This window comes from Festucalex cinctus, chromosome 21 (assembly GCF_051991245.1).
Source record: "Festucalex cinctus isolate MCC-2025b chromosome 21, RoL_Fcin_1.0, whole genome shotgun sequence".
Taxonomy (NCBI): domain Eukaryota; kingdom Metazoa; phylum Chordata; class Actinopteri; order Syngnathiformes; family Syngnathidae; genus Festucalex; species Festucalex cinctus.
In genome coordinates, this window is record NC_135431.1 from 17,334,736 (window position 1) to 17,349,522 (window position 14,787).

General features: G+C 43.5%; 1 protein-coding gene across 8 annotated transcripts in view; it reads right to left on the reverse strand.

Moving 5' to 3' along the window:
- Positions 1 to 14,787, reverse strand: part of adgrg6 (adhesion G protein-coupled receptor G6) — a 36,778-nt gene that overhangs the window by 2,625 nt on the left and 19,366 nt on the right. For 3 of the 8 annotated variants that reach the window (XM_077509806.1, XM_077509809.1, XM_077509808.1), the window contains 21 exons: positions 14,302 to 14,370; positions 12,355 to 13,764; positions 11,870 to 11,958; positions 11,615 to 11,667; positions 11,513 to 11,536; positions 11,283 to 11,434; positions 8,826 to 8,937; positions 8,586 to 8,674; positions 8,445 to 8,509; positions 8,221 to 8,357; positions 7,923 to 8,088; positions 7,708 to 7,839; positions 7,174 to 7,290; positions 7,044 to 7,089; positions 6,863 to 6,969; positions 6,640 to 6,767; positions 5,476 to 5,744; positions 5,290 to 5,392; positions 1,477 to 1,627; positions 1,253 to 1,385; positions 1,030 to 1,131 (listed from right to left, as the gene is read on the reverse strand). In XM_077509806.1, coding sequence (XP_077365932.1) covers positions 1,030 to 1,131; positions 1,253 to 1,385; positions 1,477 to 1,627; positions 5,290 to 5,392; positions 5,476 to 5,744; positions 6,640 to 6,767; positions 6,863 to 6,969; positions 7,044 to 7,089; positions 7,174 to 7,290; positions 7,708 to 7,839; positions 7,923 to 8,088; positions 8,221 to 8,357; positions 8,445 to 8,509; positions 8,586 to 8,674; positions 8,826 to 8,937; positions 11,283 to 11,434; positions 11,513 to 11,536; positions 11,615 to 11,667; positions 11,870 to 11,958; positions 12,355 to 13,764; positions 14,302 to 14,370 — 3,654 coding nt within the window. The remainder of the gene's footprint in view (positions 1 to 1,029; positions 1,132 to 1,252; positions 1,386 to 1,476; positions 1,628 to 5,289; positions 5,393 to 5,475; positions 5,745 to 6,639; positions 6,768 to 6,862; positions 6,970 to 7,043; positions 7,090 to 7,173; positions 7,291 to 7,707; positions 7,840 to 7,922; positions 8,089 to 8,220; positions 8,358 to 8,444; positions 8,510 to 8,585; positions 8,675 to 8,825; positions 8,938 to 11,282; positions 11,435 to 11,512; positions 11,537 to 11,614; positions 11,668 to 11,869; positions 11,959 to 12,354; positions 13,765 to 14,301; positions 14,371 to 14,787) is intronic. The other 5 variants (XM_077509810.1, XM_077509811.1, XM_077509812.1 and 2 more) reach the window with 3 other exon arrangements.

Genomic DNA, 14,787 nt, shown 5'->3' on the forward strand with positions numbered 1-14,787 from the left:
TTTTTCGACCTTATTCCGTTCTTTAGCAATCACCATTTGAAAAGAGGTCATTTGAGTGACAATTGAAAATTGAAAAGCTAAGGAGAAAACAAGCTTTTTGTAAAAAGATACATTTTCTCCACAACAGTGACTTTGACACTAATATTTTTTGTTTAGTCACGTGCTGCGAATTAGATTTAATGTGACAAAGGCTTTTATCATTCACTTCATCCTTGAAAACATTCGATTTCATCAGATTCCGTCAGATGTTTCATTGTAATTCCAAATACTCATTGAAAAGAGATACAATGCCATGTCATCTGCTGGCCATAGTTAGTGGATGTTTTTGATTCCACAACCCATTAAAACCAGGCAGCGCTGCACTAAGACATGGCACTGCCTATTGATTAAAAAAACAAACAAACAAACAAACACAAAAAAAAAAAAAACAGTCGTCATTTAACGTTTATGGCGGCATACATCATGATTTTACTAATCATTATTAAACGTTTTTGGTGGTCAAAGAGTTAAAAACAAAACAGTGTCTACTCCGCTGGAAAATATATTTTCTACTATTCTGCAAATCTTTGAAATTGGTTATGGATAGAAAAGCCCTCCATTTATTTTCTTTTTTGGAAATATTTAATTTGTTACAGAATGTGCTCATACAAATATAATTTCGGTTTTGTTTTTTTCCCTTTTATTTTCTGTGGTCAATTATATTGTTCGAATGCTTATGCTCAATATATTTCAAGTCATTTGTTATTTGATGACACATGAGTGCCTTAATGTGTATAATAAAAAAATAAAATAAAATAATTAAGTATGTTGGTCCTCAATGTTTTGTAGCCGTTGTTCGAAGCTATGCTAATTTCAATTAGCCTGTGGATTGCAGTTCACATTGTATGTTAGCATTAAGCTAACCGACTTTTCTTCTTGCTTTTGATTTCCTCAAACCCGCCGTGATATGATAGTCTCTCATTTCATAACAGCAAGAGAGTGAGCAGAGGAGTTAAGTAAAAATGTATGATGATGATGATCGAAGGTTACCCGAGTTGTCGGAGAGTCTGAAGCGAGCGCAGCAAAGCGAGCGTCTCCACTGCTTCTGAACGTTCTCTTTGAGGGCGCAGTGGAAGAAGAAGATGAAGAGGCCTGCGGCCGCGTTCAAGGCAACAGCAATGTGATGTCAGTTTATATTTCAGGATATTTTTTTGGGCAGCTTTTCGTTCCCAAAAAAGAAAAAATATTGAAAACCATTTTTAAGCTTGAAAACCTTGCAGCGAGTTGAAGATAGCGAAGAGGTAGACGAAGACGAGGCTGACCGGCCCCCAGGCGAAGAAGGCGAAGGCCCAGGTCATCCCGAGCAGGAAGGTCAGGCTGACCACGCTGCGGAGGTTGCGGACCACCTGAGCGCACAACAAGCAAGCGACGTTACCAAGGAGATAACGATAAACAGACGCGACGTCCGGTAGCAGTCCCGCGATCTGCTTTCGGTACCTCCTCCCGCAGCGTGCGGTTCCCGCGTTTGCCGTTGCGTCCGCAGATCTGCTGCATGACCACAACAAACATGGCCACGTTGAGTAGGAAGACGATGCAGAAGTAGGCCACGCACGCCAAGTAGAACACCACGTCTCTCCGGATCCAACAGCTGACGAGATGACACAACATTCGTCATGTGCATTACAACTATTGTGCATCAAGGGACGTACAGTCACCGTAGGCAGGTCAGGCTGTGCCGCCCCCTGTTGGCCGTCCTGTGCATGTGAAGAGTAACAACTTATGCCTTGGTCGGCATGTCGTAAACGATTTTGGGTTGTCTTGACGTAGCGTCGCCCGTGTAGTGTGACACGTTCAACGATTGGTCGCCTGTTGTCAGGGACGGTTCACGACCATCACGACGAAAGTCTAGCATGTTAGAATTTTTGCTCGTCTTGACGCATAATGTGACATACCTACGTCGGCGTACGTTTGGTTCCATAGCATTGACCAAAAGCGAGAGGGAGCGAAACGTCAATCACACACTGAACAGCACTTTATAGCTCTTTTTATTTATCTATACATTTGTTTATTTATTCGTTTATGTATTTATTTATTTATCCCCTGGATATTTCATGGGATGGGGCCAGACAGGTGCATCTCGAGCGAAAAAAAAAAAAAAAAAGCGCCTCGCTGCAGCGCTGCGGCTGCATGGAGCGCGCACGCATCCGTGCAACCCGTCAGGCAACGGCAACGTGAAAAGAGGACCAAAATATATTGTGACTGTTGTTCTAATAATTTCAGAGATTTGGGATATGAGTAGGGATTGGCACATATTTAGTGAGGATCGATCACATTTTCATATAGTCGGGCCAGGCCTCGCCGCCTTAACTGTCACCCACTCTCACTTGAAAGTTTTTTTTTTTTTTTTTCCCCCCTCGGAGTGAGTGGCGTACTATCCAATGCACCGTACTAAAACAAATCAAAAATACGAATAAATGAAGCAGTAAAAAATACTCAAACAATATAATATTTCAGTGTTTGATAAAATAAAAATCAAATAATAATAATAATAATAAAAATAAAATGTCATCCCGCAAATCAATTAACAAAATCTGCTATAATTACCCCGGCGCACATAGGCCTAAATAAATTAAAATACAGTGTTGGCTACTAAATCATATTTTTTTAAACACTATTGAGGAGCAGGGAGCACAAGCACCCATGCATGCTCCATTCACGCAAACACTCCCCTTTTTTTTTTTTTTTTTTTTTTTTGTCCCACCTCGCCGACAAACAATGGCCGACGCGTCTCTCTTGGCAAGACAACACGCGATGATCGGCTGGTGTCTTGTCGTGTTCAGACGTGTAGTGTGACTACACGCCCCATCCACGACACGGAGCGAATTTGTCGGGTAATGTGACAGCGCAACTGTTGTGTAAGACAAAAAAAATGCGTAGTCTGACATCGGCATTAAAGGGATACTTGACTTATTGAACCATTTTCAGCAGTATAAAGTTAATATTTTGTCCAGAATGAATTTGATAACGAAATTATTTTTCTTGTACAATTAATAACTTAAAACTTAAACTTAAAAACTAACTTTTCCACTTGCTGTCAACTGAAGATGTGATCACCTGTGCTGAGGAAGTAGTTAACGACCAATCATGGCTCACCTGTATTCTGGGTTTGGTCAGCAAACTGAGCCATGATTGTTCGTTACCCACTTCTTCAGCACAGGTGATGTCATTTTCAGTCAACAGCAAGTGGAAAAAATAGTGTTTGAATATATTTAGTGTACATGAAAAATAATAAAGTTACCAAATTAATTGTGGACAAAATATAATAAACTTTTTGTTGATGAAAATGGCTCAATGAGTCAAGTATCTCTTTCACAACTAGTGACACAAAAGTCATGCTTCGGATCAGATGCAGGTCACGTATTTGAGTCATGGATTGGATTGTTTTTCGGATCAGCAAAAAATAAATAAATAAATAAAATAATAATAAATAAATCACACTGTCTTCATTTATTTTGTAAAATGTTTTTTTCCCCATTAAATAAAAAATAAAAATAAAAAATTAAAAAATGTCTCATATAGCCGTTTAGGATTTAGGAACACAACTTTAAGTGCAATATGAGGCAGAAACATTCTTATTTTATACATATTTTATCAGGTATTAATGGCTTCCTAAAATCTAAACAGTTAAGTTTTACATTTTGAGTTGCTTTTCTATTTTTAAATGGGCAAAAGTGTTTTATAAAATAAATGAAAACAAAGTTCTATTTATCTTTTTTTTTTTTTTTAAATAATGAAAAGGACAAAGTGCAATTTAAGGCACATTCCCTTCCTTTAAAGGGTTACTTGACTCATTTTCAGCAGTAAAAAGTTAAAGGGATACTTCACTTATTTAGTCAATTGTAGCAATAAAAAGTTAATATTTCATCTATAATTAATTTGATACTTCCATTATTTTTCACAAACAAATAGTACCTTTAAAAACACATTTTGCAATTTGCTGTCGACTGATAATGACATCACAAGGGCTCAGGTAACCAATCACAGCTCACCTGTTTTCTAGGTTTGGTCGAGCTGAGCTGTGATTGGTTACCTGAACCCTTGTGATGTCATTTTCAGTCGACAGCAAGTCGCAAAATGTGTTTTTAAAGGTACTAATTGTACATGAAAAATAATGAAAATATCAAATTTATTATAGGCAAATTATTAATGCCTATTATTATTTTATAATTATTTTGCCTCCCTGCTTGACACTCAGCATTAAGGGTTGGAATTGGGGGGTTAGATCACCAAAAATGATTCCAGAGAGCGGCCCCTGCTGCTGCTCACCGCTCCCCCAGGGGATGGGTTAAATACGGAGAACAAATTTCACCCCACTTCGGTGGATGTGACATTCAGTGGTAAATAATAATGTTTGACTGCCAAAAATGGCTAAATAAGTAAAGTATCCCTTTAATATTTTGTCTATAATTAATGTGGTAACTTCATTATTTTTCATGTACAATTAATACCTTTAAAAAGTAATTTTTCTATTTGGTGTCGACTGATGACATCACCTGTGCCGAGGAAGTAGCTAACAACCAATCACGGCGCAGGTTGCTGACCACCCCCCAGAAAACAGGTGAGCCATGATTGGTCGTTACGTACTTCCTCAGCACTGGTGATGTCATCATCAGTCGACAGCAAGTAGAAAAATTACTTTTTAAAGGGTACTAAATTGTATATGGAAAAGAATGAAGTTATCAAATTCATTCTGGACAAAATATTAACTATTCACTGCTGAAAATTGCTCAATTAGTCAAGTATCCCTTTAAACATGGAGCGTGAATTACAAAATAGTTGTGGTCCAGAACATTGAAAAAGAATTCAAAGCCACTTACGCCGGACATTTCTGCCGTATTATACAATGACGGCGTAATTAATTCGCCGTTTCTTAGCGTCGTGTTGATGTTGGTGGCACCTCAATGTCAATCAAAACTACGATAAAGAAATCCTAAACGTCTAAAAGGGAAGTCAAGTTGATGTGGGTCAACTTCAAAGTAAAAGTCTACTAAAGCTATCTACATTGATGGCAGTGTATTATTTGGTAAACTTCATTTTGAAGTAGGTGGCGTGTTACGTTGAGTATGAGCTTGAGTCTCCGTAAACAAGAGCAGAAAAAAAAATCCCGAATCATTAATTTGAGGACTAATTTCACACACACACAAAAAAAAACGCATGCACACTTTCTTTGTTTTTTCCCTCCACCATCAACCAATCTGCACAATCCGAACTGACCGCGGATCAATGCTGACCCGTTTCCCCACTACTTACAACTGTGACGGTCCTTCACCAAACTGTCCGTCGCCGTACTCCTGGGGCCCGTACGAGTGTTTATCCACTGCCAGGATCAACCCCACCACCACGGCGGGAATACCTGGAAAGATAAGAGAATACTAGTTCTACTGGCGGACAAAGAAGTTATGAAGACTACGGACTAAAGACGGGGAAAAGACTCACCCCAGCCCAGCAGGCAGAACTTGAGGATGTATCGGTGCACGTACGTGTTGAAGACTTTGACCAGCGCAATGTACATGTGCACCGACTCCAGGCCCATCCAGGTGAAGGACGTCAACAGGAAGTAGTGAAGCAGCGCCGCCGCCGCCACGCACAGCGGCACGTTGCGTTGCCACGACAACCAGCCGTTGAGGAGGAACGTCATGTTAAGGAGCAGCAGCGAGGCGCTCAGATTCATCAGGATCTTGGACGGGTAATCTCGTCGCAACTTCCTACAGCGTACAGTAGAGATCACAAGAATAAAGTTGCTAGGAGAATGTTAGTCCCCGGTATCAGGAAATCATCTATTTTTAATCGCTCAAGTTTCAATTTAAAGTGCCTTGCAAAAGTATTGCTGATTACTGATTTTACAAGGCCCACTGAATATTGTGTGATGTTGCTGTAAAAACATGGAACTTACCAAAAGAAAGATTTGTGTCTCTTCTTTCATCAGGAAAAAAAAGTATATTTCTAACTGTTTCTGTTTTCCAGCAATTAGCATTAGAATATAGCTAAGTTGATCTCTTCTACTCACCACCTGCTGGCCGTTTTTGTAATAACTACTATTGTTTAAAAGTTCTCTTCAGTTCAGAGGCTGCATCAAAGCCTTCTGGATGCTCTAGCATAAAAAAATAAAATAAAAATGTATAAATAGTACGTTTTGGGACCATGGTAATACTTAATATAGAACGTATTTATACTACGTTTTTGTGAGCAAATTAGCTAACCAGTGATTTGTCTTTATTTCATACTTTGTATTTGTATAGTGATTTAAAAAAAAAAAAAAGGGGGATTGATGTTGGTCATTGTTTTCCAAAGTAAAAACAGATGTTTGCAAATGTCTTATTTCAATTAAACACAGAAGATATTAGTATGAAATCTTAATCTTATTTCATGAATGACTACATAAATCAATAAACAACTACTGCTGATATGCTGAAATCAAAGGATTTTGAGAATTTTTAATTAAAAAATGGCTCCAAACGGTTACTTGATTTTTAAAAATAGTTGTCGATTAATTTGATAATCAATAATTTGTCGATTAATCTAGACATAATTTGTTTGATGTTTTTGTTGTATGTATCTTCTGTGATAAACTTCATGTGTGGGCGGGGCTTGGCAACTCACTCGAAGGCGAGGTAGGTGAGCAGCGTGGCGGCCGAGAAGATGGCCGACACGCCGCAGCCAACGAAGGTGATGAAGGTGAGGATGCGGTTGTGGCGCCGGTCAATGTGCGGAGACACTCCCGAAATGTCCTAAATACAAAAAATAAAAAAAACATTAGTATTTTATTTTATTTTTTTAAATCACAAATGGTCACAAACCATCATGGCTGCCTTCCGTAGCTCACCATGAGGATCCCGAAGTGCGTCAGGTGGTCACACAGGCAAACCGTTTTGTTGACGCTAGACTCTTTGGACACGCTGCAGCCGTTGCCATTCCAGCCTCCGCTACCACCTGGTGGACACACAACAAAATGATATCAACACGCTGCAGCGTCAACAATAGTCGTGTGTGTCATCATCACTGACCGTTCATGCTGAAGTCCCAGAAGACGCAGACTGGGCTGAGGATGGTCTGAAAGGAGATGATTGATCGTCATGGCAACACAAGTCCAAATGTTCTTTTGAGGAAACAAGAAAAAAAAAAAAAAAGTCTGACTTGAGGTTCCAGATGACTGATCTGGATCTCCACGGGGTCCTTCAGTTCACTGATGCGGCGATTCACCACACTGCTCGCCACCACGTAACTGATCAGCGCACGGCCGTCCTGCTCCAGCTGACCGACAACATGAGGGACATTGCAGACGTCAGACATGAGGGACGTTAGTATTGAGGACCAAAACTGACAAAAATAAATAAATAAATAAATAAATAAATGTGAATAAAAGTAATAAATATAAATTAAAAAATAAAATACAAAAAATAATGGAAATAAAAAAAAAAATACAAAAACTAAAAATATATAAATGTGCAAATAAATATATAAATAGAATTAAATATCAATCAACCAATAACTTTTGTTTACTTATTTTTTTTAATTATATATTTCATATCCCTTTTTATTTTCACTTTTATTTCTTTATGTTCGCATTTTTGGTAGCGATAGACCGATATGTTTTTTTTTTTTCTTTGTACTTATGCATAATATGATATAATTTACTGCCATCCTTATTGATGAGAGTTGAAATGTGACCTGGAAGAGGCTGGTGGTGCTGAAGAACAGGAAGTTGATGCGGGTCGGCAGGGATGCGTCCACCCCCGACAGCAGCGAGGGCGGGAGCGTGACCTGAGCCAGCGGGTTGATCTGCTCTGATTCGAAGTCAATCTGAAAGGGGGGGACCAACAATCAATAACGTGGTTGTCCAAATCTGGCGCTGTAAGCAACGCGGTGGCGTTTGCGCTACCTACCTGCGGGTCGGTAGAGTTTGTCGGGATGAAGGCGCTGAAGGACGTCCCATTGAAGGCGGACGCGTTGAAGGCCGACACCCCCAAAGCCAACCGTCTGGACCTGATGCTCACGCTCGAACCTTCGAACTGCAGCTTGTCCAAAAGATGATCCACCGCCTTCAACGCTCTAACAAGTCACATGACAGCGTCAACAAGCTAAACACGCCCACGAGACATCATTACAATAGTTTCTCAAAGCTAGACAACAACAACAACAACAACAACAACAAATTTTTGTTTTTAGCTGACACAAACGTACCTGTCCGAGGCGGGTGCGAGGTCGCTGTGGGGGCTGCTCATGACGTTGGAGATTATAGTGACCACCGTGGATGCCAAGCTGGTGTTGATGTTGGCCACGCCCACCAGCTGCTGCACTTTGCTCACCACTTTGGACACCTGCGCACACAAATTCACGCCAGATGGCGGCCGGCGGAGGCGTGATAAACACGGCGGGGGAGGTGGGGGGGGTGAAGGCGGGCTCACCTCTTCCCGGGACAGCTGGTTGTCGGTGATGGCGGCCAGCTGCACGGCGACATCGGCGGCGTTCTCTGCAGCCAAGACAGGACACATGATTAGGAACGGTGCCTGGGGTCCATCGGTGTGACTCCGAGGCGGGGGGGCTACCTGCCGAAACCTTGATAGCGTCGATGTCAGTGCAGTTGCTGAAGTCGGCGGATGACCAGAAGGATGAAAAGTTGTGAAGGTCGATCAAGCTAAAGAGAGAGAGAGAGAGAGAGAGAGAGAAACGCGAGTGAGAAGCCTCTCACCACTTCCTGTCTTGTCCTTCCACTTCCTGTGAACAGTGGTGGGAACAAGCAAAATACAAATACTTTGTTATTGTAGCTAAGTCGAGTTTTCATTTACCATGTACGGGTGGCGCTCTGCTCTTTGTTGGGGAAGCACGGCAGGAAGTGGGCTGCGCTGGGCCGGCTCTCAGGCCAGCGGTAGTGAACCGTCTCATCTTCTGGACAGTTCTCTAGTCGGCCACCATCAACAACAACATACAATATTTGTCAGTCAAAATAATAATAATACAAAAAGTAACAACAAAAACTTCTAGCCTTGGGACTGCTTTTGCATTTAACTACAAGACCAACCAATCATTACACAGAAGTACTGAGCATAGTGTTCCACAGGGGTCCATATTGGAACCACTTCTCTTTAACCTTTACATTAAAGGCCGTCCGTGTCTGCCGGTTTCACTCAGGAAAATGCACTTTTTAAATACAGGATTTAAACAAACAAATAATTTCTCAATTTACAGATCTGGGCTTTTCTTAAAGTGTGGGGGTGATTTTGTCCTAAACCCCCACACCCCCAGCCTGCCATTTTGTATTTGTTTTGTAAACAGCAGGCCGTTTCTGTGGAAAGACAGTGTTTACACCCCTCCTGCCAATCTCAGAGTGGGGGGTGGCGTGTCGCAAACGGGGCCGGGAGAACGTGTCGACTGCGTGACGTCACTACCGCGGCAATTTAAAAGCACGCACGGATTATTATTATGTTTTCACTCACTCACTCACTCACTCACTCACATGTGTGAACGAGTGAGTGAAAAATAAAATCCGTCCGTGCTTGGCAGGAGGGGTGTAAACACTGTCTTTCCACAAAATGGCAAAATACAGGCTGGGGGTGTGGAGTTTTAGGACAAAATCACCCCCACACGTTATGAAAAATCCATATCTGTAAATTGAGAAGTAGTTTGTTTGTTAAAATCCTGTATTTAAAAAGTGCCTTTTCCAGAGTCAAACCGGCAGACATGGCCTTTAACAATTTTGTTAATTTCTCAAATGTGTTTACAAAGTTTTACTTGTGCAAGACCCGAGTCAAAATGACAAAAATGATCGCTGCAAATTACAGATCTCTGTCTACACCATCCCATTTGTTTTTTTTTGTTTTTTTGTTTTTTTTTTCTTTTAAAAGAGCTCAGAATTGTTCATTCGATAGTCTTACCGATTCAACGTCTTATCATCATTGCTCTTTTTGTGTGTGTGTGTGTGTGTGTGTGCGTTTGCGTGTGTGCGTTTGCGTGTGTGCGTTTGCGTGCGTGCGCGTGCAAATACGTATAAATTTATACTCATTAATTCACCTAAAACCTTGTAAATATACCATTACCCTTCGCCTTAACCAGGTACTTCAGAATCTTGCCAGAGTCGTGAGGTTCAAATGGTCAGGAGACCAGAGAAAAGGTCAGAAAAAATAAAGAGAAAAGAAAGATAAATCAAAGTGAAATCCAGCACCGACCAAACACTTCCTGCCTTCCCCATGGTTACAAAATCAAAGTCTTAAGCCAACCCCGGAAGCCTCTAAATTCCAACAAATTAGCGAGATCTCAAGAGACCAGAGGAAAAACTAAAGAGAGGAAGGAGGGAAGGTTCGATGAGGCAGAGTGAGATCCATAGAAGCCAGTACATCCAATCCATCAAAGTGAAATCCAGCACCAAGCAAACCCCTCCTGCGTGGTTACAAAACCAGAGTCTTATGCCAACCCCAGAAACCTCAAACTTCCAATAAATTGAGATCTCAAGTGACCAGAGGAAAAACTAAAGAGAGAAAGGAGGGAAGGATAGATAAAGCAAAGTGAGATCCACAGACACCAGCACCCACTGATTCAAGGGGCTGTGGGAGGGAGAGGCAAATTCTGTTTGAGTTTCAGTAGATGCTGGTGCGATGGATCTGGCATGCATAAGGACCACCACCAAAGAAAGAAGCCGTCAACCGCGGTCCAGCAAAGCGAGCACCACACCCACCCCCCCCGGAATCCCCAGGCCGCGGCAGCACCAAGGCCACCCCCAAGCCACCCGAGCGGACACCGGTCGGCGAGCCGACCCAGACGCCCGGAACACCCCCGCCCCAGCCCCGGCCCACACCCCCGAGCCCAAGGCCGCAGAACGAGGCCCGGCGGGCCCCCACAGCGCCCCACCGGTCCCCAGCCCCCATCCCATTTGTTTTGTTTTGCTTGATTTTTCAACTTTCATGGGAAAATAACACCCAGCAACCGAAGAAACAATAGCAATCGGCTCGCATCGTTCCCATGTTGACGTCATGAGTTTCTGAAGGAAAAAAAAAAAGAAGATATTTGGCCACCAGAAAAAAAAAAGCTGAATATCATCAACTTATGTGTTTTATATGCCCAAACCCTCTCCATCTTCAACAGGAAATTAAAAACTGAATTATTGTCCATGTGTTTATGATTTGCTTTGAATGAGTAGAAATAACAATAATAACAGTCAGTGTAGTCTGCCAGGACGTTGGGAACAAGAACAGAATGTGCGTGTCAGGACAAGATGTGAATAAAAGCGCATGTGCGTTTGGTGGCGTTACCCAAGGGGCTGACGCGAATGGAGTTTGCGTGGACCTCGAGACCGGCACCGATGTGAGGATCACCACCAGAGATTCTGTCCCGGACTTCCGCTGGGACACCCGCGAGGTCATCAGTGATGTCATGGTGGCGCAGCAGGGCTCGACACAGGAAGCTGTGCGACACCAACAGCTCAATGTCAACACCACACAATGAAACCATGACCTTTAACCTGACAGGTGAAGACTTTGACCTTGAGTGACCTCCAGGCTGGACGCTGCGGGAAGTAGAAAAGTTAGTTAATGTGACATGTACTAAGCAAAGACATCTTGTTCTCCGCTAAGCTGCAACTCACCTGAGCGAGTCCACGGAGGCGGCGTGAGTCCAGTTGTAGAACGTCTCGTTCAGCTGGCGTGGCAAACAAACATGCTAATGTTAGCCCGACACTAGCATTAACATGAACGTAACATAAGTAATAACCCAAATCTAACATTAGCATCAGAAACCATTAGCATCAACTAAAACATCAGACTCTCTTTGCATTAGCTCTACCATTAGCATTAGCCTTAGCATTAGCCTCCAATGTCATGAGACTGCTAAACGACCTTACCCAAAAGGCCACAGCTTCCTCCACATCAGTTTGAGTCAGCGTCGAGCTCCCATCATGCACCACCAGAGTCAGCCTGTAGAACAAGGCCTCTGCGCACAAAGGAGACCAACAGAATACGTTTGATTGGATTTTTATTATCATTTCACATTTTGTTCCAACACTACACCAACGTGATTGCGTTATTGAAACACCGCTGCTGCTATGTTTGGTTTTGGCCACCAGATGTCAGTCTGGCGTCATTCTACAGTAGTCACACAAGCAGTCAGGAAGGAGATGAAGAGCAGCACAACCAGCCAATCAAAAGATCAAGTAGTTGCATTGATGAACCAATCACCAGCCACCAGAACCAGAAAGACTCTGCCCACTCTCCTGATTGGCAGCTGTTAAATCACCCAAGAAGAACCAATCAAAAATGCAAAATCAATTCAAAAGCTTGGTATGATCATACTTGATGATTATGATTAGAATTGGTCATGTTGACCTACTGTCCCTCGTCCAATCACGGCCGTGCTTGCATGGACACGCCCCCCACAGGCCTGCAGCCATGTTGTTTATGGGATGGAGCACGTGGATGGGGGAGGGGCTCGGCCCTGGGATGCCAGGAGAGATGGCGCTTGTGTTTGTTAGCTGAGAGGAAGTGAGGTCATTTGCAGGAGGTGTGGCCAATGTGAGGGCGAGAACAGTTGGAGCTGAGGGTGGGCGGAGTGTGAGAAGAGGAGTCAAGTGAGGGAGAGGCGGAGACAGAGGATGAAGGGGAGGAGGCGGGGTCCGAGAAGGGTGAGGGGTCAAGTAAGGGAGGGGAGGAGATCTTTGAGGAAGGGGAGGGGTTAGATGAAGAGGAGGAGTCAAATGAGGAAGAGAGGTGAGATGATGAAGAGTAGGAACCAGAGGAAGGTGGGGGGAGGAGCTTAAAAAAGGGTGGGTCCTCATAGTCTGCTGATTGGAGGCGGAGTCAAAGTGAAGGGGTGTCATCTGTGGACCCGCCTCCTGCCTGATCTCAGGCATCACAGGAAGTGTGTCTGACAAAACGGGAAGTGACGAGACGCCACCTGACAAAGTCGTCACGTGTGGTGGGACCAAGTCATGAGGAAGTGAGGGGTCGTGACCTGATGCTGCCGACAGCCAATCAACCGGCAGCGCGGCAAAGCCTCTTTTGAGTTCGAAGGCTGGAAAAGTTCCAAATTTCCCACCTGGGGGAGCTGGAGCAGGACCATGAAAGCTGGCATGTGATTCGTCGGTGTGTTCTGGGTTGGGAGTGGGCGGAGCTAAGGAGCGCTGAGACAGGGTTGACGCAGCCAATGAGCTTCTAGAAGGCTTCTGTGGAGGCGGGGCATGGAGAAAGGATGGCAGAGAATGGTGTGGAGCAAAAACAGCAAAACTTGTGTTGAGGGCAGGGCTTAACAATCTCTGGAGAGTTGATGCTCCGCCCCCCTGGTTGATGTCTCCACTTCCTGTTCCAGTGGTGGAGTTATACACAAGAGGCTTGGCGATGGCTGTTGCCCGCAGCCTGGGCGGGGCTTCCGTGGCGGGCGGCCGGCGACCGCCACTCGGCTTCCTGAGCGGCGTGGAGACGAAAGCCAGGAAGGGGCGCCGCCCACCCGGTAATCTAACAGGAAAGGCAGGCAGCCCGGGGAGCGCTGGTGCCTGCGGGGCTGGTGGGGCGAGCACTATGGAAGGCGTGGCTTCATATTTTGGGGGAGCGAGCAGGTGCGCTGATGGGGGTGGCCGCTGAAGTGGTACTTTGGGTGGTCTTGAAGCAAAAACAGGAGCATGCCTCCAGACGGCCGGCCAGGGGGTTGAATGTGCCGGTGCAATGTCATATTTTGGGAACCTGTGTATGGGGCGTCCCTTATGGTAGCTTGTCTTTGTGGGTTCGACGTCTTGCTGCAGAAACGCTGCCGCCAGGAGGCGGTGCCGTGCACATGACAGGAAATAAACAACAGCCATAAAAAAACAAACAAAAAAAGCAGTGATAGATTATACTGACACTGATATTTTATCATAATTGGTCTAGGATTCTGCGTCTAAATTCATTTCAAATTGATTGTTTGGTACCAAAATGCCACCAGATGACGCCAAGTGATCAACGGCATCTCAGCAAATTTACAGATGGGGATCAACGAATGAGAGCGCTCATTCTAACGCTAAGAGAAAGCAGTGCAGCAGAGAGCATTAGCATTTTAGCATGGCTGAACGTGAGCAGCACAAAGAAACAGCCACACGACAATTAGCATGGCCACCTAGCAATACCAAATTTCAAACATAAATTTTCCTTGCTATAGACAAGAGGTGAAATCAGAACACGTGAGTTTTAGTATGAAAAATTTCGTACATATTCTAATAATTATGGTTTATGATCTTGTGGATTAAAATCATCGTCACGGCTTGAAGTGTGCTAAGCTAACCCCCGTTAGTGCAAGAACTGGTCTTACCAGGCCTTGGTGGGTTAGTGAGGTTGTTGTTAGTGATGGCAGCCAGTGGATGGCGCTGCGTCTGGTGAGCTACACGAGACGTAAACGGCAAAACATCACAACACAACACGTCAGCCCAGCATGATCCGTAACTTCACATGAAACTTTTTTTTGTTGCTTTCCATTGTGAAGTCAATTAGTACATCGATTCCATAAAGTTTTCTCTTAACCAAAAGGCTATCAACACCTACCATATGTGTAAATATTTTGGTATTTTTGTAAACTTTTAGCCCCCTTGGCATGTTCTATTTTTTTGTTATTATTATGTATAATCAACAACTTTGTTCATTCGTTGATTATGACGATGATACAAATAGCTATTGATGTAAGTTATACAAATGTCAATCAAAAGAAGCTAATTTGATGACATGAAAAACAACAACAAAAAACAAACATTTACTTCACATTTTCAAACACAAAGCTAAATAGACCCAAAAGTTGAATGCC